At 37.0% G+C, this 26676-nt stretch overlaps 1 protein-coding gene across 4 annotated transcripts in view; it reads left to right on the top strand.

Annotated features, from left to right (window-relative positions):
* Positions 1-13984: 13984 nt before the first annotated feature.
* sol (small optic lobes) overlaps positions 13985-26676 on the top strand; it is a 32139-nt gene continuing 19447 nt past the window's right edge. The window contains exons 1-4 of one of the 4 annotated variants that reach the window (XM_067083129.1): positions 13985-14109; positions 18864-19197; positions 19396-19514; positions 21276-23310. In XM_067083129.1, coding sequence (XP_066939230.1) covers positions 18877-19197; positions 19396-19514; positions 21276-23310 — 2475 coding nt within the window. In that variant the 5' untranslated portion in view covers positions 13985-14109; positions 18864-18876. Of the gene's footprint in view, positions 14110-14874; positions 15030-15127; positions 15260-18651; positions 18756-18863; positions 19198-19395; positions 19515-21275; positions 23311-26676 lie in introns of those variants that run through there. The other 3 variants (XM_067083126.1, XM_067083127.1, XM_067083128.1) reach the window with 3 other exon arrangements.

The raw sequence follows: 26676 nt of genomic DNA, 5'->3' as shown, positions 1-26676 counted from the left end.
ACCTCATGAGAGAAGCCTCGTAGTAGCATCACGTGTTCCTCACTAGCACATTCATTCATGGCTTCGTTGTCCGTTAGCTGGCGTGGATAAAGCTTCCTTACGTGGTGTGGAAGGGAGTACTGGGCCTAGGTTGGACTTACCAACTCTTTCCAACCAACAGAGGCAGTTGTTCGGATCGTTTAGGTGTCAGATGAATGCATGAAGGCTACGCTGAACTCTGAAGACTCCTCATTGATTGTAACAAGCTGCAAGGTTATTTGGCGTTGATTTACTGCAATCAATATGGTCCGGTGTGTGTGCGACTATCATGCATGTGTGTATGCATGTATGTGAGTATATATGAATGTATGCATGCCTGTTCCTAACTCGAAACTGAGAGCAAGTGATTAAGATCTAATTGAAAACTAATGCTCTGGGAATAAAAAAAACAACGGTACAAGAAATTTCGAAACTTCTAAACACAATGCATCACGCGTTGCCTGGTAACTTACCGTACTGCAAGTAACAAATACACCACTGGTTGACGTACCAGTAGCTCACAGTTATAGTAGAAAAGTTGGTAGAAGAAGAGTGCCTGGATTTAGCTGGAAGATTCGTGTTCATAATTGCTGGAAGATTTTTGTGTTTATAATTGCTGTAGTTATGTACTCTACTGATTTTGTGGGTGGTAGGTTATAGATACCTAATGTCCGGTAATTATGCAGATTTGATTTATCCAATGTGGAAGTTCTTTTATGCAAGTTTTACATATTTTTAATATAAACTGTATATATATCATATATACGCACATATATTTGCATTTATATATATAATGTGTGTGTGTGTGCAGTAGCAATAAACAACCCTGTATGATGTAAATGAAAACATCACAATAATGAGTGTAACACACCTTAGACTAAATATTTATGTTGAACTGCCACAGTTGTGAGTCTAACACATGTTAGACTAAATGTTTCTGTTGGCCTTGACGGATATAGATTAAGAGATATTTGATGACGCTCTCTGTTGCCTGGGAATGCACTAACTCTAAGCTCGCTCTAGTGCGCTGTTCTTGGAAAGTCGATGGTTGCGTTCAGGAGCGTGAGAATTTCTGTTGCTATCTTTAGAGAGCCTTTAATAGGCCTAAGTTAATTGAACATGCTGTCTTTTTCAAGGAGCCTTTCTTATTGTATTGTTTTTGTTGGCTAAAGCAACTAAATTATTGGGCTGATTTGCCGGGTGGAATAAAACGAACGCTTTAACTTGTTAGACTAAAGATGGTTCTGGATTATTCCGCGTTATGCCGTGGCTGATTTTCTTAATATTCTTCTCGTACTATTAAACTCTCTCTCTCTCTCTCTCTCTCTCTCTCTCTCTCTCTCTCTCTCTCTCTCTCTCTCTCTCTCTCTCTCTCTCGGGCCTCGTAGTCGCGCAGTGGTTAGCGCGCTAAACTCACGTGACTTTTTTCGATTTTGTGCACCGAACGAGGTTGAACGAGGGTGTTCATTACTCCGTCAAATGTATACCATCTGAACGAGATGCCCCTCAGCTAGGCCAAACCTGACCTCAGGGAGGTGAAACCCTTCATAAGATAGCTTCTCACCCATCCTAACATTTCGTATGAAAAAGCAAATTGGAGACTGGCTCGACTGTATGTTGTTTAAATTTTTTTTAGTAATTTGAATGCTGGGTCTATTCCATTCCATTCAAAGTATGAGTGACTTTGTGACTGAATTTTGTATTCCACTCATTTATTTTTTCAGTAGCCGGTGTTTTGTATGTTAATGTATATTCTTGCGTAGGTCATCTTTTGATATATCAAAAAGAAGTTGTCCTTATTAAGCATACTATCGTGGTGATGAAAATGATTCTCTCTGAAAATGCAGTTTAACCGCCAAGTCAAGAAAGAGGAAAGCGCATAGTTTCACATATTAGAATTTTATTAGTTGGTTCATTGTAAACGGGTCTTGTGCCATCATGGGTTCTTTTTTAGAAGTGACCAGTAACTGTTGAAAAGTATAAGGCGCTAATTTTAGAGTAAGGAAGTTGGAACAAACCAGTTGACTCGAGTTTCCAAGCATTAGCCGACTGTATGCAAGGCCGATGGTCTAGACTCTAGAGGTTATCGAAAGCAGTGCCTAAAGTAATATCTGCAGAATAAGGTGTATGTGAATGTCCAAAGACCTCTTGAACTTTACTTAGATCTGTTATAAGCCAGTATTCTTCATTCGTCCTTTCTGACAGTAGCCTTCCAAGAATCACTTCAGATCAGTGCCATGTGTTTCAGCATAGATCGTATATCACTCTGTCTTAACTGGATCGTGAGAAGCAGAGTCAATTAATAATTATCATTCCCTTGAAAGATTAATGTAGACTCCGTTGTGTTTTGAATATTACCTCACGATCATTTATATATGTATACTGATGAAATTTCTAATCAGTTTAGATGAAGGCTTCGTTTAGAACATACCAAACCTCACGACTGATGTTCCCGTCATCCATTATAGTGCTAAACTTTTCAATGTCAAATAAAATAGTACCAGATGGTTTTCAACATTATCTCGCAGAATGACCTTCATGGATGAAAGAACGAGATAACTGCAAATCGATTCGATTGTTTTTCACCTTCATGTAATCGATTAGGATTCAAGTTTTCGTTGCAGAATTTGCCGTTAGGCGCAAAATATAAAAAGCGCGGAGAAGCAGTTGGTGACATAATAAGAAAGAAGAATAAGTTCCGACGCGATAAGAATGCGTAGAGCAGGGAGAAATATTACGTCTTCTTGATGCAAAGATGAGGTTAAATGAATAATGTATATGTGCATCATTAAGAAAAGAAACTCGTAGAGGATACCAGACTGGACTGAGAACTTTGGTTTTCACATTTCCTACGTGATTGCCCACATTGTGGCTGCGTTTTCCACATGATATCCTATTTGAGTTTTTGACATAAAGGCTACTTTAACGAAAGATGAAGATGCTAGTAGCTAGCATCCTAGTAACTGGATAGGATCGCCATCTGAACACTCCCCAGCTAAGACAAAACAGTCGATAACATCCGCCAGGTTCCTAGACCGTTAAACCCACCTTCTGGAGTCTCCTGCAAAGTTCCTATCCATTCCCAATAGAAGTAATTATTTCGTTTCATTTTTTTGTGAATTGTTGTGAATGTTGGTTGGATGGATTCGGTGTTTATGATGTGTTCTTTTTTTCGTTTATTAATATTATTATTATTATTATTATTATTATTATTATTATTATTATTATTATTATTATTATTATTATTATTATTTGCTTGCTACAGTATGTTTCTGGAGACCCAGAAAGAACAGCAAGCGTAGCGCTGTTTGTGAGCATTGAATTTTGAATTCCAAGAAACACACTTCTTTATTATTATTATTATTATTATTATTATTATTATTATTATTATTATTATTATTATTTGTTGCCGCTGTTATTGTTATATAACATCAGTCCTCACGTATTATTATTATTATTATTATTATTATTATTATTATTATTATTATTATTATTACATAACATTACTGACACTTACATCAGTTAACGACAATAACAGTTATACACTTAACAATCTGCTCTATTGCACCTGATCTCTAAAGTTACAAAAAATAAAAAGATTATGAAATAAAAAGAGACAACGTAACTCACGCCGGCAGTTATATTTCTTATGGGACTTTTTATGAAAAAAATGACTTACGGAGACATATGGTAGCCGCCCCTTATTCTTTGAACCTCTGACTGAAAGTGAAAAGGCCCGTTTCCAAGATGACGTTTGGGGATTTTGCTTTCTAATGAATATTTTTTTATACTCGGGAAGTGGGTGTTCAGTGGCTGCATTTCTGTAGACTCACTGAACTTCAAAATTGAAACGTTATCTGTAAGTGATGTTCTCCCGTCTTAATCGTTATTTTTGTATTTTATATTTATTTAATTCGTTAATATTTGTTAGTTTTCTGTAAAAGAAAACTATTAGGGATGGCTTTGTCTGTCCGTCCTCGGATCTTAAAAACTACTGGAGGCTAGAGGGCTGCAGATTGATCATCCACCCTCCAGTCGTCAAGCATACCAAATTGCAGCCCGCTAGCCTCAGTAGTTTTTACTTTATTTTAGGTTAATTTTAGCCATGATCGTGCGTCTGGCAGCGCTATAAGACATACCACCACCGGGCCGTGGCTGAAAGTTTCATGGGCCGCGGCTCATACCGCATTATACAAAGTGCAGAAAAATCGATTGCGCCGAAGAAACTTCGGCGCATTTTTTACTTGTTTGTTTTTAATATCACTTCTTTCCTCTCTGCTTAGAATATTGCATCAATTTATATCGACATTTTTTAAAAGTGACACAGTTTTGTCGAAAGAAGACGAATAAAATGTCTAAATGACGAGAATGATTAAAACTTTAGTGACTGAGTCAGCCCAATTTGATTTGATTTTATAATGTAATAATTTAGACATTTAACTCGATGCATCGTCAGCCTAAAGGCATGTTGCCTGAAGCTTCGAGCAGCCAACTTTATATGATTAAGAGAAATCATCCAGGCTCTTCTTAATCACTTATTTCTCACAAAGCTACTTCCACTTTTACGGTAAATTACATTTGAGTGTGTACGTATATTTGCCAGTAGCGTGCGTGACATTCATATCATGTACCAAACGTGTTGTACTTATGAAGTTTGTTTATATATATATATTTTGTATATATATATATATATATATATATATATAAATATATATATATATCTTATATAAAATGTTGTTGTGTTTGTGTGTGTGTGTGACTGTGTGTAAATGACTTTTTATTTACTGAAAATGTCTATAAAAATCGTTTTGCAAAATTTCGTTAATTCACTTCTAGTAAAGGAAACTTAGACGATAAGCGCGAAGATTGTCGTCCATTAAGAAATAAATATCCACTGTCTGAACATTGTAATATGTTCGTCTTTATTTAATTTGTGCTCCTGCACGCAATCGTCTGTCATATGGTAAAAAAAATGGTTAGAACCACCTGCCAACATGATATCTTCACAGTGACTCAAGGACTGGTGCCGTAGCGGACCTCAGATAAGTCAGCATTCGGCAGATATGCGCATGCGTGAGCTGAACTAGACCTATAGCTAATCCCTGTCGTAGTGCCGTGGCGCATTAGGGCGTTCATATTAGATCCTCTGTGCGTGGGTTTGAATCCTGTTATGGTAGGGGTAAGTCTCTTCGTTTATTTTCTGCTCTTAGATATAGGCTCGCAGTGAAAAACTTATCCAGAGAGTGTGAGTGAGACTATTAGTTGAGACTTCATTGTAGGTATTAAAAATGAAAGATAAAATACACACATATATAATATATATATATATATATATCTTTTTTACCATGCATTTTTTCTTATTTTAGAGGGACTGGTACCAGATGAGTAAGGATTCTTAGCAAGGCTTTTTGGATGAAGCTCTTAGCCCCCGTCCTTTTCCTAGACCTTGGCAGACGCTGGTGGTACCCATTTCGCAATTGGGTGGACTGGTAGGGGTTGAGCTGTGAGCACCCGTTTTATTATTAATATTTTCAGTATCAGCAAAGCTGCAGTCACACCTGGGGAGACTGACTGCTGGAAAAAATAAAAGGCATAAAAAAACAAGTGAAATAAAACAAACTATAGACGGAAACTAATGTGAGCCTAGCTCTACCTAAAATGCCCCTGAGCTTTCGGATACTAAGCACGCGTAATGACCTGATTTCCTTGATTGTCACGTGACATGGTGGCTCTGTTGGTGGATGTGTAAAACTTGGAAGCATCTTATCCGCGGTTTCTTATCGAATCAAGTCTTTAACTCACTGGCTCACTATTAGTTAAAAAAAAAAAAACGGGGCTGGTTACGCTACCTACTGTGGTGGTGATGATAATATCATTATCGCAGGTTATGGGAATAATAGCAATTGCAATTGCCAAGTAAGGGGAAGAGAAAGACCGTCTTGCTTAAAAATGAGACCCTTTAGGATAAATTTAGAAATGAAGACCAGTTGAAATTAAATCATCATGTGTACATTAGAATATAGTTAACGACATATATTAATTTAACAAATGTAATGTGTTAAATTATCTCTCTCTCTCTCTCTCTCTCTCTCTCTCTCTCTCTCTCTCTCTCTCTCTATATATATATATATATATATATATATATATATATATCTATATATATATCTATATCTATATATATATATATATATATATGTGTGTGTGTGTGTGTGTGTGTGTGTGTGTGTGTGAGTGCGTGTGTTTGTGTGTCCTTTATCACACCGATGATATGACCCAAGTCTTGTGCCATGGAATCAAACGCAGCCAAGCAGCAAAAGGAGGAGGAAGTCCAGAACAGGTAGGCGCAGTATTCCACCATCCTGCGGTTGTGTGTTGTATTTTAAGTGCTGACGAAAGTGAAAGGAGGATGAGATCCCTTCTACTCTGCTTCCTGAGGATGGCGTAGTACTAAGGAGAAGAAGAAGAAGAAGAAGAAGAAGAAGAAGAGAGAGAGAGAGAGAGAGAGAGAGAGAGAGAGAGAGAGAGAGAGAGAGAGAGAGAGAGAGAGAGATTGATGACTGTGTTACGGGACTCAAAGGGGCGTTCGGTAATGATATAACTGTTGATTAAGATATTGTACTGAATTGGTATATAGTATTATGAGTAGTGAAGATTCTCTATGTCACTCTCATTGATATATTCAGGATTAAACCGTTTCCTCTGTAGGGTGGCCTTAGTGGAAAAACAAAACAGCATTTTCTATATACACATATATATAGCCTATGTGTGTGTGAGCGCACGCGCACACGCACACAACTGTTTCCCAACACGGTGTGCGTGCATGAATACCGGATACGAATTAATTTACACATCACGTAGCTCACTTATGTTCATGAGACAATTAAGGTTTTTAAATAACTCAGAACATGTTGCTTGCTTTATTAAATGTTTCCTGTTTATCTTTATAGTCACTATAATAATTTTGTTGATGCAATCACAAACTTTTAAAAACTAGTCGCAATCCAGTTTTATTGTTTACTTTTCATAGCCGTAAGAAGAGAAACGGAAGTGCCGTCATGCCAACATTGTTTCTTAATCTCTGACCAAACCAACCCAAAGCCACAAACGGTCCCGGTTTAGGAATATTTCTGAATTTTTATGTTTTTTTAATGTCGTTACTTAAATCGGTTGGTCATATTTGCGTTACCAGTTTGACACCTATTTTTGTAATTCCATTTACACGCCTGTGTGGCAAACACGCACACACACTTGACAAATTTAGCGTATTTAACAAATATGTATGTATATGTATATATATATATATATATATATATATATATATATATATATATATATATATATATATATATATATATATATATATATAGCGTGAAGAAAGCAAGCCAAGTTATCTTTGGTCAGTTTATTATGGGATTCTTGAATCCCACAAAAGCTGCTTATGCAATGAATAGCTTTTTGTGGTCTTTCTCTTTCTAAATCATTTTGGTATTATTTACCGGCTCTTTGAGCGCTGGTTTCATAGAGCGATCTTGCGGTAAATGGTTTAAATGTTCCACCGTTGAACACCTGCCACACTACCACATTTTATTCGGTAGAATTTTGCAGTCTATGGATTGCTCAATATGGTGACTTCTTGTTTCTTTCCCGTCAAATACTAAACCGAGGAATTCGGCCATGATTCCATTTTCCGGATTCCAATAATCTTTCACATCAGGGTATTTTTATTACATTTTTCACTCATCGGTCTTGGAGCTTTCACAGCTGTTGTTTCTCGCTCCTTCTCCTACCGTTACCTGTTCCTTCGATCCACTAAGTCAACGTTGACTGTTGGTGCTCGGCCTAAAACTAGTTAACGGAATGAGTGTATTCTAACCATACTTGCCTTATGAACAGGTTTCTAGTTGCTTTGCCAATTGAGAACATTACTCGAAAACCAGAAGAGGAAATCTCTTAAAAGATCTTTACTTTTGGTCTCCCTAAGGTATTACATTGTGATCAAGGTAGTACTATCATGGTCGAACTTTTTCAACAGATACTTAAAAGTCTATCGTTGGCAGAATTGAGGTTTCAGCCTAGCATAAGAAGTAAGTAAAAGTTAAAATGTTGAAACCGGGAGATGAGGTATTGGTATTCCTCTTAAATAAAGAGGTCCTTATACAAATAAGCAAGCATTTGTTATCAATTTTAATTGAATTCAGGGAAGCTACTAACTGGAGTGGGCAGTCCACGCGTTAGTGGAGTCTTAGCACCAAGACTAAAGAATTATCATTTATCATCACACTCTCAGTCTTCGAGATCTCAGTCTGTTTCCATTCTCGGGAACCCACAACTCTCACTAATAAATCTTAATATTTCATGGTCACAGTATGGGCTAGTACTGTACCATTAAAAACCCACTGAGTCTCTGTAGGCCTAAACAGTGATTTATGTACATGGTTGATAATCGACTGTTGTAAAAGAAAGTCTTGAGGGCTTCAACTTCATTTCAAGATACAAACTAGTTGAAAGTCAAAAGGGTTACCACCTTAAGGAGTAATTCACTCTAGAGGGAAAATGTGAGGTAAGATATGGAGTGCACTTGTGAGTAGATGCTATTAACGACTTGAGTCTCCATCACAGAGAGACTGGTAAAAACGGCCGTAATTTGGTAATTCATATGAAAAGGAACGTGCTTTGGGGATTAATTTCTTTGACACAACTTGGCAATAATGTCCCCTTTTGTATGCGAAAACACCGAAACGAAAGGATTCGAATATCATGAGCTGAAACCTTCAGACAGCCCTTCATTGCTCACAGCTGGTCGCCTTATAGCTTCTCGGTATTGCGACAACTCGCCATAAACTTTTCTGGAGTCTTGTAATCTGTTTTATTTTATTTTGTCAGAGAATTTTTGTCATCTCGATGCAAAACTTTTGTAATCCGAGACCTAATCGCTTTTATATGGTGGTGTAGTCATAGCCTTCTGATTCGGAGATGTTCTCATCGTTTCAAGAGGAAGTCTGCTTAGAGTTAGCGGTTTCTGCTCTTTTTGAACCGACTTTTATCGCTAAGCATATGATGCATCAGTGTACGAAACGCAAAAATTGTTATTCTTGCGTTTGTTTCTTTGTTATCTATTTACTTTATATAGTGGTGACAGTTTTTCCTTTTGCTATTGAGACAGTAAGACTTACCAAGTCTGTGAAATGTATTTACCAGGAAAAGAAGGTAGTATTTAGTATAGTACCAACTTAAATTACTCAAGTACATGTTTTCGTGAACATATTAAGAAATATTTCAATATTTATCTTTAAGACAAAAATCACAGTTAGGGCAAATGGATATTCTTAAAACTTGAGTAAATATATTTGGAGGGATTTGTGAAAAATACTCATTATTTGTTAATAGATTTTTGTCATAAGTGCGGACTTGTAATATTAATTGTTTGTTTTAGGCTGGGTTGTAAACCTTTGATTATTCTAACTTGAATTACTGAAGCTATAGCATGACATTACCAACTCAGCAGAGAGAGAGAGAGAGAAAGAGAGCTGACTTTCATATTTCTTCGTCGAGCACCGTTCCAGCAAAAGCACAAAATATTTCGTTGATCACAAATTATTTTTTGTTTAATTTAAAAAGTGCTCTCTCTCTCTCTCTCTCTCTCTCTCTCTCTCTCTCTCTCTCTCTCTCTCTCTCTCTCTCTCTCTCTCTCGCAAGCAGTGTATGATACCGATCGACCCAATTTAAACTTACCCACCGGGCCCACCAAATCCAGCAGTTCGTGCAGTACCGTGGCAGAGATAAATTCTTCAAACAGAACAGTGTATTTTCACTCTAAGCATTTTATTATAATCACACGAACGATACAAGAAAAGTAAATGAGAATTGATGGCGAGTAATTGATTTCCGCGCCACAATTCAACTTTCCCGCCATTTCCGATCAGCTGTTCGCGCAAGAGCGAGAAAGTTGCTTCATAGGCGTGTAATGCCTTCCCCGACTATATCCACGTCAAGAATATTATGACTGAGTTATGTATCGTCATATTCTTTACAGTTTAACATCCTTCTTCCGACGGGAACGTTAATCTTGGCGCAGGATAGATGCTGGGTCCGGATCGATAAAGTTTAAGGAAATGTGTCCTTGGCAACTGTCCACCCGGGTGCTGCAGCAGACCAGTTATTTCGTATCTAAAACGAAAGTAGGTCAGCTGGGTCCGTGACCATGCATATTGCGTAATTATTCCTATCCTGCGGATGCTCTCTGCCTCTACGTAAGGGAACTGCAGTGTTCACGTTAAGATATACTGAGGAGATGGAATAAATATCGCTTTCAATCTTCCCAGTATTTAAAGAGATCCGTAATCCCTGCTAAACCATGGGCTTTTTTTACTTAAAGATGTCTTTTGGGACTAATAAAATAACATGGTCGTTACATTTTTTATAATAAATAGAAGCCTTGAATTATGTCTAAAGAAAATATGACGTTGGGAAAATTATGCAAGCTTGGATTAATGAACGAGAGAATGAAAGACAAATCTGTCGCTTGGCTTATAGATGTACAAGATTAAAGATCCCGTTAACGACACAGCCTTTCACTAGTTTGCTAATCTTAAATTTCCTTCAAGACAGCGAAAATAATCAGGAATAGTTAATCACGGTTAGCTTAAAATGCAGCCCTAAAATAGTTGCGGTGAGGAAAGAACGTACCGCATGCGATGTTCTGGGTAGGTCAGATGCCTAGGCTATGCATTATGTAATGCACGAATAAATATACCGTTACCTGATGGCGTCTTCGCGGTATGGCCTAACCGTGTACCTGGGGCGAAGTATTATTGAACGTGGAATAAATGATTTTAACATTATAATTATATATTTTCGTGGTTATTTGCTGTTATCGTTGCTTTATTGCTAACGTTGTCTATGTAGTTTATTTTGAAAAGTCGTTAAATTCTTATCCGATTAAATTTTTTTTCAGTTTACCATCTGGGAAACACGAAATGCAGACCTAGCAACCAGTCTGGTTATGTAATCCAATAAAGAATATCGTTGCTCTTTCTCGTCAGAGACATGCAAGGATGAGAGTGTCGTAGCGCGCCCGTTCATGGGCTCTCTTCCAGGACATAAACGAGCGGTAACGGGTTAGGCCACACTATTCATATTTTCTAGTCTTATTGTTCGTGTTATTATTTGCTTATTCCTCGACGACCAAACTAGGTTGATTTCATTAGTTAATTTCGTTTTTACGCGTTCATCAGTTATTTTCACGATTAATCATGTTTCTTGAAGTTTATTTTTAAGTTTTAAGAGAATGCACAGATTTGTATGTGCAGAAATAAGTCGCCATTGCTTATTCATAAAACGCGAAATATTTTAATGCCTTTTAAATCGCATATTATTCCTCAGAATTCTTGAAAGATTTTTTTTATTCACATTAAATCTCATCATCAAGAAAAACATCCAGATATCGAAATAAGAGGGGCGCTTCTGTCATTTTCATCGATAAGCCTAATCTCTTGCCATCTGCGGTCGTTTATGGTAATCTTCGGGGACAAGTGAGGATCATATCGTTGGCATGCGTGACTGAGTGTCATGTTTCTCACTATTCTTCGCTCGACTTTTTGGTGAACTTTATTAGATGTGTTAGCATTCAGTTTCATGGATAATTCTGATGATTATATGATTCCCAGTTGCGTGAATTGTGTCATTTTATTTCGACAATATCAGAGATGGAGCTTAATAGCAACGTAATATTTCAGCACTCCTCCCCTTACAAAATGAACCGTACAATACATATTTACTCCGCTGTTTAGCAAAAGTTACTGATGAATCGGCATTTTAAAGGGAAATGCGTAATTTTTTCGAAGCCTCTTCTGTATCATGAGAACTGAATTGAAAACTCGAAATTATTCCGTACTCGTTATCAATATTGGTTTTTATTTTTCCATAAGAATTGATACATGTGAACAATAGGCTTAACAATAACTGGTATTTTTAGATCACACACTAGGCCTACATTTCCTCGCTGCCTTTGACTAAATTGATTATACCATTTGGCTTCAGTTTCCCAACGGCGCTTTTCAAATGTAAATATCGTTTGTGAAATCCATCTCTTATTTTTCTTGAGCCCTCGTCACTTTCCTGTGCATTATTTCCTGGGAGTTACCTGTTGACATAGGTTCTCGTTGTTGCTGTCTCGACTTTTTTTTTAGGCTGTCAATCTTGTTAAATGCCAATCTTGACAGCTAACACTAAAAATAAAGAACGATAATATTTCTTCTTTTTAATTTCGTAAATCTTTCAGTGACCCAGTTGTGGCGTGGCCTTTTACAATGATGAATTACTAAATGCGTCATTAGCTCTCAGGGCATCTCTCTCTCTCTCTCTCTCTCTCTCTCTCTCTCTCTCTCTCTCTCTCTCATAAGAATTTCACTACCATTTTATTTATAACCGAGCTGCCAGTTTCTAGAAAGTTACACTTTGTGTATATACTCCTTGATTGGACTTTTTTTTTTTAAGCAGTTCGTCATTTATCGATCTTCAACTGTTATCAGTCACTCTGTCCTAGCTACAGTAATGATGGTCATTTTTTTTTAGACTACATCATGGGTTTTGCAAGACCTACCGGTGACTTGTTTTAATGCGTTATACCTCTCTCTGTTAAGTATTTATTTTTAAATTTCTTCATTCAATAGGGACCTCGGGAAAAGTCATTGCCTCATCGGTTCTTCATACTTGGTTCATGTTCTTGTCTTCATTAGTCTAGACATTTCCATTTTGTGTTAAGCTTACTGCGTTGGAGTAAATTGTCACACCATCTGTTGGAGTTTGTCCGAAGATTTTATGAATATGATACATACATGGACATATGCACGAATTAATTCGTACTTGCGTTTGTACTGACTAAAGGTAGCAATGCATCATTTAAGAAATGGTAGATGGCATTGTAGTGTATAAAAGCGTAGCGTGTACCTGCCCTTGTGAGCTCTACATGTAGTGTACCTGTCAGGTGTTTGCGCATCCCAAAACTCCTGTTGATCTTCGTTGACAGGTGAAGCAAACAAGAGAGAGAGAGAGAGAGAGAGAGAGAGAGAGAGAGAGAGAGAGAAGGTTGCATTAGACTTATGGAAACGAAAACAGAAAACTGTGATTTTTATGTGGTGGTTCGTGAGCATGTATTAACGCATAAATACGCACATACATACGAGTGTGTTTTTATTTCTTATCATATGCCATTTTTTCGTTTTAGACGGCGTGGCGTGTAGTTTTCCAAAATGAGGTTGCCCTCTCTCTCTCTCTCTCTCTCTCTCTCTCTCTCTCTCTCTCTCTCTCTCTCTCTCTCTATATATATATATATATATATATATATATATATATATATATATATATATATATATATATATATATATGGCCTGATAGGGGGTAGCTTTATATGAAAATCAAGACGATAGTTACTGCCACATTCGTCCCAGAACTGCACAATGGATGAAACTACTGTGCAGAAACTTTCCACAATATTAGTCACTCCATATGCAAGCCTCGTTAGCAAAAAAATATCCTGTAGTCACAAAAAAAATAACCACTAACATCGTTAATTATCGAATACACTATACCTAAGGAATAACTTACACTTAAACGGGAACGATAATTGCTAAGTGCGCGCGCACGCACAAGTGTGCATACTCAATGTAAGTGTCATTACCTTCCTCATTAAATGTTCCTTCAGTATATTTCAAGAGCGCACCTGAATCATAATGTTATCCAGGTGGTCATTAACCTACTGATTCTGTCGAAGTGCTGAAAACAGGTAAAGTCAGTGATCACGGTCTAAGACCATGGCAGTGATATTGTGTCGTTATCGATAGTTGTGTTCATTCAGAAATATCTGGTGTGAATTCCGACATGATTTTTTGCCACATATAGGTCTGCGTGCCGCTGCCCGGCCGTGTCAATAACAGCTGTGATACGCTTTCCACTTTTGCTAAGCTGTGTGAAAGAACGTTTGCGTGGCACAATGTTTCGGCAAACGTAACTGCTTATTACAAAGAGTTTCTTGTCAGTTTCAGTCTTCTGACAGAACAGAAAGGTAGCTTTCTACTTTGTTAGCACTCGCAGGTATGTTAGTGAAGTGCATTGGTCAGTAAGGAAATATGTATATACTGTGTCCATACATATTTCTAAATTGTTTATGAAGATTGCATCATGTAAGTCTAGTTATAAAGATATAGCTCTCTCTAGTAGTCATGTTCCAAAATCATCCGGCAGTTCCCGTGGCAACACAAGTTGTGAATAAATATTTCAGTGGAATTCCTCTTAAATGTCACTTTAGAAACACGCAGTCTCACAAAGTTTGCCATCAGTGTGCCGTCCATATCGAGATAATTTGCAGTGTCTTCATTACTAACCATTTGTGAGGGAATTTGATTTTTCTGTAACAGCTTGGTTCAAGTTAGTTCATTCAAAGTTTCGTGAACTCAGGATCTAACACGGTTATCAGAAGTAAGTAAGTGTTTATGTTATTTTTCTCATTTTAATGGCTTGGCATCACCTGTGGTGTTTTATAAACGCACAATTACTGTAGAGCAAGTACAGCCCAGGTACGATTCACAGAGTTTACAGAAGATCGATTTGGCAACCTTTCGGGAGCGTTCAAAATACGTCTGAAATGTTAATGATGAATATGTATAGCGGTTATCGTGCATTGTATCCCCCTTGCAACCCTAATACTGATACTGTGCGATGCTTGGGTGAGATTCTTAATGCAGTGACATTTGTTCCTGCCGGACTGGAACAGATAACGACGGTGCGTTCGCAGTTTTGGAACGCGCAAGTAACCCAGCAAAGTAGCGTTAAAACTTTCGTATTGCGGAGGTTATGAACGCACCCCGAGTGTCGTAGTCCTCCCGATGTAAACATTGCGAACAAAGGGTCAAGGAAACGACTTATTTCGGGATATTTTGACCCTATTTCGCCAACGCAATCCCCTCACTCCCTCGAACTTCCTCGGCCGAGGGATGGTAAAAGCTACAGAGAAGGTAAGAAGGCGGAAAGTACCGCGAGGGAGCCGTGTATGTCGAAAATAAGGACCGATCTCGTGCACCTTGTCAGTGGCAGAGAATTTCTTAAAATGTCAGTAGAAACGGGGTGTTGCAGAGAAGGATTAGCATCTGCCGACCTTCCGGATAAAGCTGAGGACAGGCCCTTGGAGATATCGCAGCAAAAACGAATACATCTGTCATTTATCACCACATTCCATTGTTCTGAGGTCTGTTTTACACCGAGAGTTTTTTTGTTTTTTTTTTAATCGTTGCAGAACTTCGTTTTCTGGTTGGTGGGCATTTCTCTCAGAGGTGCCTGCCAGTCGTTGACAGGAATTTGACTGATAGTATTTAGATTTATGTGTGTATATCGTTCCTGGCTCGTTGCTGCAAGATAGGCTACTACTAGCAGATATCAATCACAGGTTTGGTTGTAATCTGCATGAGTCAGGCTAGAGGAAGGTTAGGTTACCATAGCCAAGCATAACCTGATTATTATATCATCGTATGATCATGTTTTCAGTAACAGTAAGGTAATAATTAATACTTTAATTTCTTGTCATACGCTTTAACTGTATGTTTTGGCCCACAGCTTATATCTTGTTTTAAATATCTTTAACCCTATTTTTGGTGCAAGCTATTTTTATATTTCCCCATCCCTTAGAGATAAGAGTTAAGGGGATCACAGTGGGAAACCAAGAACAAATGAAATCCATAAATTTCAAGATAATCAATTGGGAAAATACATGGTTCATGTCTCTAATCTGTATCATTACAAAATACATTATAATGGACAAAGATGTCACAAGGACAGTTCCTGAAAGCAACTTGACCTTACTTTTCCTAGCCTTAACTTAACTTACAGTGCTAGGTCCTTACCTCCCTTAGGGGTTGAAGGCTATTGCCCTGACGTGGAGTAACATACATCGTAGAATAGAACAAAAGGGTGCATTGTCACTTCACCTTACTTCCTTAAAAGATACAGCACCCCACCCTAACTTGGCTAAGAGTGCCATGAATAAGAGTGAAATTCAGAATATATCTCATCATAACCTTGCCCACTGGGTCCTAACAGGCAACAGCATATTCCTTACCTTAAAATTAGAGTTTTGCAGCTTGAAATCACATAGTTCCTTTTGCCTTACCCCAGGTAACTGACTAATTCTGCGTAAATTTATTGTCCTGATGGGCAAAGGTCTATTTACTTGTTCTTTAACTTAGGATTTTCATCATGTTTTCTTCACAGGCAAGTCTAGCTGTTTTGAAAAATGGCCAAAGTCTGAAAACATCCAGTTATATAGTATAGTACAAGACTTTACTAAGTTTTAATTTGCTGAAATAGTAAATGATTATTATGACAAGAAAGCAAAAAACCCTGCATAAGTACTTGTGGGTAGCACAGGCTCTTCAAAACAATGGTAATGGACTTGCAAGAGGAAGCAAGCCCTCATGTTTTTTTTGATGAGTGCGTGGTTTATCCCTGTATATTTGAAACAGAACAATAACAAATTTACCATTATTTGACCATTTCTGTTGTTAAATTTAGTGTTGGCAAGGAAGAAAAGTGTTATAAAGTTGCCTGAAATAATTTAAGATAGGCTAATTTATACCAATCCCAGGCTAGCCTAACCTATTTTTTATGTAGATTTAGTCAAAAATATTCAGAGTAAAGAACCATACAAGTGTATACTTTATGTAGCTGATTTCACTTTCTAGTATTGTAATTAAAATGTCTAGTGTCCTTATCTAGCCTACAGTCCAATAAGCAGGAAAAACAATTTTTCCTTGAGTGAGGAAACAATAGTGTATATTCTTACCATATTTCTATATGTTTTGCAACAAAGCTTTGTCAACTTACTGGGATTAACATGCTTGTAGTTTTTAGCAGAAGCACTGAAAATTTGCATACCTCTGGGTTGATGTTTTCTACTATGAGTTCTGTAAACAGATATTACTTTCACTATGTTAAACTATCAGAACACATGCTGTTCTTGTAGACAGAGTATACTTCAGCAATAAATTTTGGTTCTACCATGATGTGAATAGGCTAGCCAAATGGAGCAAGTTTTGGACTGTGGTCCTTTTTTCTTTTTGTTAATGAGTAGAAAATCATTAGTAATTGAATCATTCCTTCAGTAAGTACAGAACCCAGGTTTTGTGTTGGAAAACTAAAGCTGTCATGAAATTACTGTCCTGAGGGACATTGTAAACAATGTCCAAATGTGTCTAAGTTGAGATAATTTAATTTTATAATCTTTAAGATCTGAGGCTATTGGAGAGAGTTTCTTACTGATAGGCTTTAAAAACTATAAAAATTATCTTTATAGAAAACAGTACATTTTTAATTTTTATATATACTGTACTTTTTGTCAGTGATGAAAATTTATCCCGCAAAATTAACAAGAGAAGTATCAGCTTGTCTTTGCTGTATCCAACTTGACAGCTTATGCATCTGCATGACTTCCACATAAATTGCAAGGTTATATGTAAAAATGTATACCTGTATTTAATATGTAAATTATTTATGAACTGAAAATATTAAGAGGCTTTAATGTATAATCATCATTTAGAATTCATTATGGTGTCTGCCCCTCTGTTGTGCAAAGATTTGATATTATATAATACAAGAATAGAGAGACTGAAAAACAGATTTTACATTATGTATAGTGGCATCCAAGACTGATTTTATTGATATAAGTACAGTGACATCCAAGACAATGATTTGATTGATATACATTACCAGTTGAAGCATGCCTTCTGTAGCAGAATTTATAATAAGGGAAAGAAAGGATAGGAATAAATACAAACAACTGAAGAGCAAACTTAAAGGAAGTACCGTATCAGGATTCTCTATAGTTTTGGAAATATAGATTAAAGAATGGTAAGTGGAAACTCTGAAAGAGGCAGTATACAAAGCCATTAATTAGTTTGCAACACCTGCAGAGGAGTAATGTACTTTTAGCGGTAGTCTAGTACAGTAATCTGTTTCCACTGAATCCATGCCACTCTCTCATTTATTACTGTCCCTCAATACCTGTCTTATATTTTGTAAAAGTGGTTATTATGACCATTTTATTTTATTCATAGTATTTAGTTGACCCGACATCTCTCACACAGCATCCAGATGGTTACATTTTGGATTGTACTTTAACTGTATTTTCCATATTCCATGACCTTTGTTTAGCTTACGTTGATCTCCAGTCCTCGCATCTAGCTTCTAAACCCTTTTCTGCAATACTGTAACTGCCTACGTTAATGTGAATAATAATGAAGGACTTGAGTGTTTTGCCTTGATGGGTGCCAAGATTTATCATAAATTTGACTGATATACCTGCCTTGGTTTTTACTTTAGTTCTTTTGTTATGATACAGTAACATCATCACTGTTTTTGCTTTAGTTCTTTTATGGTACAGTAACATCATCACTGTTTTCAATTTAATTCTTTTATTTTGGTACATTAACATCACAAGCTTACTTATAACTGCTAATACCTTCAGCTTTTATGCTAGTCATTGCTTTATCTTTGGCACTGTTAAATGTCTTATCATCACGATCCACAGATAGGTGGCACCATTAAATACCTTATCAGGATTTATAAGTATGTGCATCACGGTGTGCGTGAAAAGTGCCTTTGTTGTTGAATTTGATTGCATAAAGCCAGGCTGATAGTTCAATTAAAGTCACTTGTCTCAGTGTTTGTAGTAGAAAACATGGAATTTTTAAGTCAGTTGTTTTTCGATTGTTGTTTTATCTTAACCCAAGTTTATATCTTTGCTGAAATGTACATATTAGTGTGTCTGTATTTAAGGCATTTTGTGGTTCACCCCACAGGGTATGGTTTGGAATGGCCAGAGGAGAAAACACTAAAGAACAAGAGGAGAATTCAGTGTTACCAAGCGACGTTAAGGACCCAGAATTAGCTAAAGAAAACCAAACGCCCAAGAGACATCATCACAAAGCAGTGTCAAAAGAAATCTCGAAGCACTGCCATTTTGTGGAAACTCAGCAGGGAGATGAGCCAGGGAAGAAGAGGCAGCCAGTCAAAAAAAGCAGCTCAGTTAACAATGGCTCAAAATGGTCTTGCAAGTCTTGCAGGTTTTTAAATGTGGGATCCACAGACCAGTGTGTTATATGTACAAAATGGAAACCCCGATTACCCCGCCAGGTAAGAGGTGGTCATATCGTTAGACTTATTGGTAATATAATGTGTGTGCTTTTTATGCCAGCCAGTTTCATCCAAAAGTTATTTTCTATTTTATGGTATTAATTATCATGAAGATCTTTAATGAACTGTCTGGAGTACATTGTAATAAACTTTTTATCAGTCCTTAATGGTCCTTTATTTTGGTGCTGTCTATTTCAGGCATCCCACCCAGTCACCGGAATTCATCGCTGGTCATTTCTTGGTACAAACGGTTTTGCTCAAACCACGGCAAAGAAGCAGAGTAGTGAGAAGGAAAAGTGGACATGCCCTCGTTGCAAGTAAGGATTAAGTGCAATCTTTAAGATTTTTCCACAAAGAGAAGGTTGATATTATAGCATCCAGCCATTTACACACTGCTGCCTTAACCTATGTAAACATGTTCAGTATCAACCAATTAGTGGAACTAAGTTCTCAGTGTAAATAGGTTAATTTTTTGCATAGCTCAGATTGTATCATTTTTACTTTGGTTACACATATAGTTTATTCTTGGTCCTCATTTTCAGTTTTGCCATATGCATCAGACACTTCAGTGCCAATTTATATTGTGCTATCACAATTATTTGAATCTAAAGTAGACATTTAACATTTGAAAATACACAATAGTATTTAGTGTGGAGTAACTGCAAAACTGCACAGATTGTCTTGTCTATGCATAAAAGCTAATGAAACAAATTTGAAGAATTTTTAGACACATGTAATGATAAATACCTTTGGTATTTATCATAAATAATAATAAATTTACACCATGCAAGTAAGTTGTGTAGGTAAAATATACCAGTATTCTAATGATGATGTGAGAAAACAGAAGGACTCATTGTAAAAGAAATTATCATTGTTTTTGGCTGTAAATAATCCATGTTAGTGACTATTTAGCAGATTGTTAGTAATACAAATGATGAGTAAAAAAAGACTAGAAGCATGGTTTAAAAATGTGATGTAGAGATGTTCCTTCATCTACCTCAAGCACCTTTTAGTTTTCTCTGAAGATAAAAGAAGTTTATAGAACTACATCTATTATATGGAAGTTGATTATAATCTAAACTGATGTTTCCTCTCCCAGTTGAATATGACTTCTGATAGTTTACGGTATACTTCATGTTTCTTTTTTTCAATGCAAGATTGTCTGTGTGTGACTGTAATGTTTATGAGGACAGAAAGATATTGAAACCAACAGGGATAAATGCCTGTAAGGTTCTCACACAGTGTGTGTGTGTGGAGAGTTATCTGCAGCTGTCATGAATCATTATAGACATGAGGATATTCATCTTATGTTGGTGCCTGATAGTAGGAACTGTTTTCAGATTCTGTTATGAATTTATATGAACAGGATATTCAACTGATGTCAGTCTCAGTCAGATTTTTTACAATTTCCTGTTGTAGGGGCTGCTTCTTTTCTAAGATTTGAAAGTGTTTTAGAAAGTCTGAGGATAGCAGAATATTTTACACATCTGGTTTCCATGTGATCTAAAGCTTTACACATTATAATAATGTATTGGTTTTACTTTTTGACCATTCTGTTGCTGCTGTAGTTTTTGTTTATGAATGTTAGAATTTAAAGGTTACTTGTTTTTATCATGTTCAGTATTACAGAGGACTTTCTTTTGATATCTCTCCAGTGTCAGTAATATTTTCATTTTTAGCCTCTTAACCCTTTTTGAGTATGAAAGTTCCAAAATTTGGCTGTAGCAAAGTCCACTTGATTGGTTGTGGACACAACAATGTTTTCCTTATATTGCTCACTGTAAATATTTTTTTCATTGTACAAAGCTTGTTTTGGTGTTAGTTTGAAGCCAGATGCTTGTGCTACATTGTAGTGTGTTTAAAAATGAAAAATAATAAAAAGTCAAAATAGCATATTGAAATTTGCCAAAATTTTTTGGAATAATGTTATTCTGAAACCTCAAGGGTTGAATAAATGATGTCATTGGAAATAGAGGGTTGGGAATAGGTTGCCATATTTTGATGTGACTGGAGTCTCAGAGATTTAAGAGTTGGCAGTAGATTAATTGTACAGTGCATTAATTACATTGCAATTTCAGATTTCTGAATGTGTGCCATGCTGGTGAGTGTATCATCTGCAGCAGTGGACCCGAGCATGGTAGTAAGCCTCCTCTAGTGCCACGAGAAATACTCAGTCCAGTTGCTGATGAAAATGGCCACAACTCTCGGCAGGATTTATCCAGGGTCTTTGGCGCAGCAAACATGAGCTCAAACAGTCTAGTCTCCAAAGTGATCAAGCTCAGCTGGAAGTGTAAACAGTGCCGGCATTATAACTCGGCACATAGCTCAACATGTTCTTCTTGTATCAAGCTCATAGGTAACGGTGGTACTGTCAATAATGGTGTAACAGCAGGGTATGGGAACCAGATAGACAATGCCATTACTCCTGTGGAAGAGGTGGAAGGATCTTTTATGGTGGAGAACAGTCTGTATTTTTTAGGAAACAATACTTCAGCGTTAACGTCTTCTGAAACAGAATGTAATCGTTCGCCAAAGAGACAGATATCAGTTGCTCATGGTCAAGTACGTTCAAAAGTGTGCAAGTCAAGTGACAAGTCTGACAATGAGCCAGTGTCTTCTAGAGATTCTGACATTCGTAAGGGTCAGGAGTTAGATGATGTAGTTATAGAGTTTGATGATAATAAGAATTATAATGTGTGTAGTAATAATAATGAAGAACTAGAGACGTGGGTGTGTAAAAGGTGTACATTGAAGAATCCAGTAGACTTAGAGTACTGTGAGGTATGTGAGGCCCCCAGGAAGCCAAACATTCCAACCACTCTGCCAAAGAAGACAAAAGCTCTCATTTGTACAGCAAACAATGATTTGAAGATTATTGATAGTGCCTCTGATGTTAATCAGAAAACTGTTGTTAAAACTCCAACGGGAAAAGCGCCTCATATTAAAAAATCTGTAAGTGATACTTCTAATTTAAACATTGCTGAATCACTAGTCAAGTTTGTCGCCAGTCGTCTTTCGTCTCCAACAGAACCCAACATGTCTGTGCAGACAAAGGTTGCTAAAGAGTCACAGCCCGAGAAGGCTGTATCCTCTGTGTCTCCTCCTGTAGTTGATCTTTCTCGTTCTTCAAGTCAAGAAGACTACTCTCTCTCTGATTCTGATATGTGGACATGTAGTTTCTGTTCATTTGCATATAATCCTTCATGGTCAGAATCCTGTGATGTGTGTAGTGGAGCAAAGGAGAGGGAAGTCAGTTCGAAGACTCGCGATGTATTGAATCAGGGCTTAGACGAAGATTTTCAGTTACTCACTACAGATCTTTCGGAAGAGGGAGAATCCCCTGACCAGAGCTGGACATGTATCAAGTGTACTTTGGTGAATACAGGGTCAGAAAATGCTTGTAAAGTTTGCGGTGGGTCACGGCTCAAGAGCATCTGCTATGTTGATGATGCCACTCTGAAGAGAGGGGAGTTTTGGACATGCGTGGTGTGTACGTTAAAAAATCCCATATTTGCCCGCCGTTGTAAAGCCTGTAAAGCCAAAGTTGATGGCACAGGAGGAACCAGAGATAAGCTTAACAATGAATCCAAGGACTGCCGGCCTAAGTCTGAACATATCAGTAGCCCAGTGTGGAGTGCTGGTGGTGGGCAGAAGTCTCCTAGTACGCAGAGGATGAGCTTAGTGGACACTTCTGCTGATGATGACACTAAAATGGATTCACAGACAGATAATCAAAATGGTGCTCAGTTCAGTGATACTCCTTTACGTGGGAATGGAGCGATACCAAAGTCGCACAGTGTCTCAGGCTGCCAGGCACCTCTAGCTTCTCAGGTTCCTAAATCTCCATCGTCAGCTCCAAGCTCCCCTGTGGCTCAGCAGAGGGAGCCCAGCTCCTCATCAACTTGGAACTGCAGTGCCTGTACTTTCAATAATAGTGCCAGTGCAGTGTCATGCACAATGTGTGGGTCTTCTCCAACTTTGGGGGATGTACCTCACAGCTGGCCAGGTAGCCAGGCCTATCGTGGTCAGTCTGAACTCATGGATGTTCTTCGGGAGATGGAGGAACGTGATGCCCTGAATAAGTGGACAAGAATTGTTCACTACTGTAGAGTGGTAAGTATTTACCAAACATGTTATGGAAGTATCTTATTTTTGGTTGGGATTGATTGTTTCATAGGAGCAGTTATTTTTAACTCCATTAGTGTCAGATTATTGTAGTTGTTTTTTGGTGTAGTATTTTGACTATATAAGGTATTTTGAAAAGTACTATATGTAAAGTGTTTATTTTTAAAAGTGCAGTACATTTTTGTGCACAAGTAAACATGTTTCATATGGTGGTTGCTTCTTGGCAGGTGTTGCTAAGGAAGCAGTTTTCAAAGTTTTTAAATGAATAGCTAAGGCGATTATGTTCTTGAAGTTTTTTTTAATTGGGTTTTTATGTTGGGACTACTTTTAGATTTTCTTTATTGTTGCTTGTCATGCATGTCAATGTTGAATTTATTTTGAATATGTGAATTTGACTATAAGCACAATCTTCACTCACGTTAGCTAGGATGTATAACTTAATTTTCTTGCCATGAATTAGTAATGCCATTTTTGATCTTGGCATCCTTCATGATGTTCCTCTTGGAAGACATGGAGTAAGTCTCTCTTTCTCAAAGGACAAGTAATCATTATTCTTTACAATGCTAGTACTTAAAGACATCTATTTATATTTTGTAAGAGGCTTGGATACTTGTAACTGGAATCCAACAAATGTCTAGAAGGTATGTGCCTATTGTTAACAGTGTGCAATCAACTCCTCTTGATTTATAAACTAGAGATGCCACTAGTACTTCCAATATCAAGTCGCTTTTGAATGGCAAGCAATCACCATGTTTTTATAAGAGAGATGAACTTCATAACAGTGCTTTGGAAGAGTTACAGAAGGTTTTTTTTATACTTTTAGTCAAGATAAAGTTGGAAAGTAGCAAAGAATGAGCAGCAGCAGTAAAATATCTCTGTTAGGGGTGATAATAGTTGTGTCCTTTGTTCATGAAAAGTTTTTGGTGTTATTATTATTAGTGTAAATTAGTTTTAATTTGTTTTTAAATGTTTGGTAAAAATTGGAGCAAGGTAACGTTAAGTTAAAGAAGTTGGACAGCCAGCTGAGTGGAAAGAAATCAAGGGAAACAGATGAAAACTAAAAGGCTGGAAGCAGTGTAATTTGGGCCTCAAGAAATACCCTGGTGGGCATTCATGGAAATGCCCAGGGAATCTCCACATGGGAATTATTCTAGATTATCGTGTGTTGTAAGTTCTGATTCACAGAAGGATGGTCCAGGCTAAATTTTTTGTTGGTTACAATTGCTCCAAAGTGGAATGAGGTGTGCTGTACCTGTCATTTAGTGTAACTGAATGATAAATATTAACATAGAATAATTAAAGTAGAGGAAGTATGTTTTTAACATGATTTTTATTTGAAGGACTCCTCGTGGAGGGTACTACAGTACATACAGTTTACCATGGGTGGTACAGTGGGTGATAAAGATTCTTTGCAGCGTCCATTTGATCTCTTCCGTCCAAGCTGTCCAACTTCTTTATCTTTACTGTCCTCCAATTTTCACCTTTCATTTATGCATAAGAGAAAAGATACAGGTTGTTTTAATTATTAATTGTTAGGTATTCAGTATGTGAATTTTGTCTAAGTAAATGCCTCTTGGCAGTGATATTTTTTTTTTTTTTTTTTTTGCTATATCCATGCAATTTGGTTTTTGTGTACTGAACAGTACAGTATCATACCAAAATATGAACATTTTATATTACTGTATAGTTATAGAATTATTTGTTGAGTTCTATAAATAATGTGTATTGTTCAAGAAGAGAATTTTGGGAAGCATTATACCACCCTTGAAACTTCTTTAAAATATAGGAAAGTCAGAGCCATCTAATTTATCAATTATCATTCTAATTATTTTATTCAGATGTGCTATAAACCTAAACATCAAAATTACCAATAATACTTGATTCTCATAATATTGCTGGAAATGGTTTCTACAGTTTTGTCTGTACTTAGGTTTTTTGCTGTGTCATTATTTGTAACTTGAGAGATTATGACCAATCCAAAGGTAAGTTATGATCTCCACTGTGGTCAAAAGTTTGCCACCATGTTTATTGAAAGGAAAAACAAGCCAAGACATCCGGTTCTTAATCTGAATTCACTAACTTTGTGATATTGCTGTATGTGTTTTAAACAGGTTTATATTCGTGTATAGAATTTATCTTTAGTACTGCAAATATTTATGCAAAAATTTGCATGTGGAGATGCATTTTATATTTCTGAACTTACCTCTCATATTAGGAATTTTGTATACAGGTGCAAAAAACTGACATTTCACAAGAATAGGCTGTTTCATGGTGACTGGGAAATTTTGATTCTTCTTCTTCAGAGGGGTCCATCTAGCCTCAGAAGTAGAAACCTCCCAGCTGCACTAACTCCAGACCATTAATGTCACAAAAGATGCTTGGATTTGCGAAATGTACTTGCCGTAAGAGACTTTTTTATACCTAAAAAGTATAAGAAGTACACATAGAGAAGGGAAGGTCAGTTTTTAGGAAGCGTAGAGCATTTCTGTTACTTTTGGGACACACTGGACTGTTAATCAGAGATTAAGATTGCAGTCAGAAGGGGAGTAGCATTAGACTGGATGAAATGAAAATGAATAGCTACATTACTTTAGAATAGACATTCCCATTAGTAAAGAGACCAAGGGCTTACGTCATATACGTAAGTCCTGTACTACTGAATGCTGCAGAAACTTAGTTACTGACAAAGAAAGATAGAGTAGAATTTGAAAAATGTGTGACATTACAATGTAGATTTATGGCCATAGTGCATTAGGAAGATGATATTTGGTATGAGGAAGTGGTGGAAAGATGAGGTGTTCCCATTATCTGCAAAATAGACCGACGTCTCAAAAGATTGAGATGTTTTTGGTCGTGCAGTTAGAAGGGATCACAAACAGATGTCTTTAGTCAGAAAAGCAGTATGCATGAAATTGGAGGGCAGAGACCTGTAGGAAGTCCCAAGAAATCATGAAAGAAGGGAACTGGTGATAGGACACAGGAAGATGAAGGAAACACATTTCAGGTCTAAACCGCAAAAGGAAAAGATGATGTTGAATGTGATCAATTGTAAATTAAATGTAGAGCATGCTGCTTTCAGATGAACCTAGAATGTATCAGCGTGTGTTTTTTGTAAGTATGATTCTGTCAACCCTTCAGCAAATCAGCCTAAAATACTTGTAGATTTGTATAATTTTTTGTTTGATTTAATTTATGGATTTTCAGGGCCCTGAGTTCTGTTGCCTTTCTCAATTCCTAAAGCTCTCACATTGATCCTCTATTACAATCTGCAATTTAGGGATACCTCCAACCTGATTTGCAATCCAGGCTACATTGGAAGTAATGAACAAATATTACTTTGTATGAAATCAGGAT

The sequence above is a fragment of the Macrobrachium rosenbergii genome, chromosome 40 (genome assembly GCF_040412425.1).
Source record: "Macrobrachium rosenbergii isolate ZJJX-2024 chromosome 40, ASM4041242v1, whole genome shotgun sequence".
Lineage (NCBI taxonomy): Eukaryota > Metazoa > Arthropoda > Malacostraca > Decapoda > Palaemonidae > Macrobrachium > Macrobrachium rosenbergii.
The sequence above is the reverse complement of the archived record's forward strand: the minus strand, read 5'-3'. Positions and strand labels throughout refer to the sequence as shown.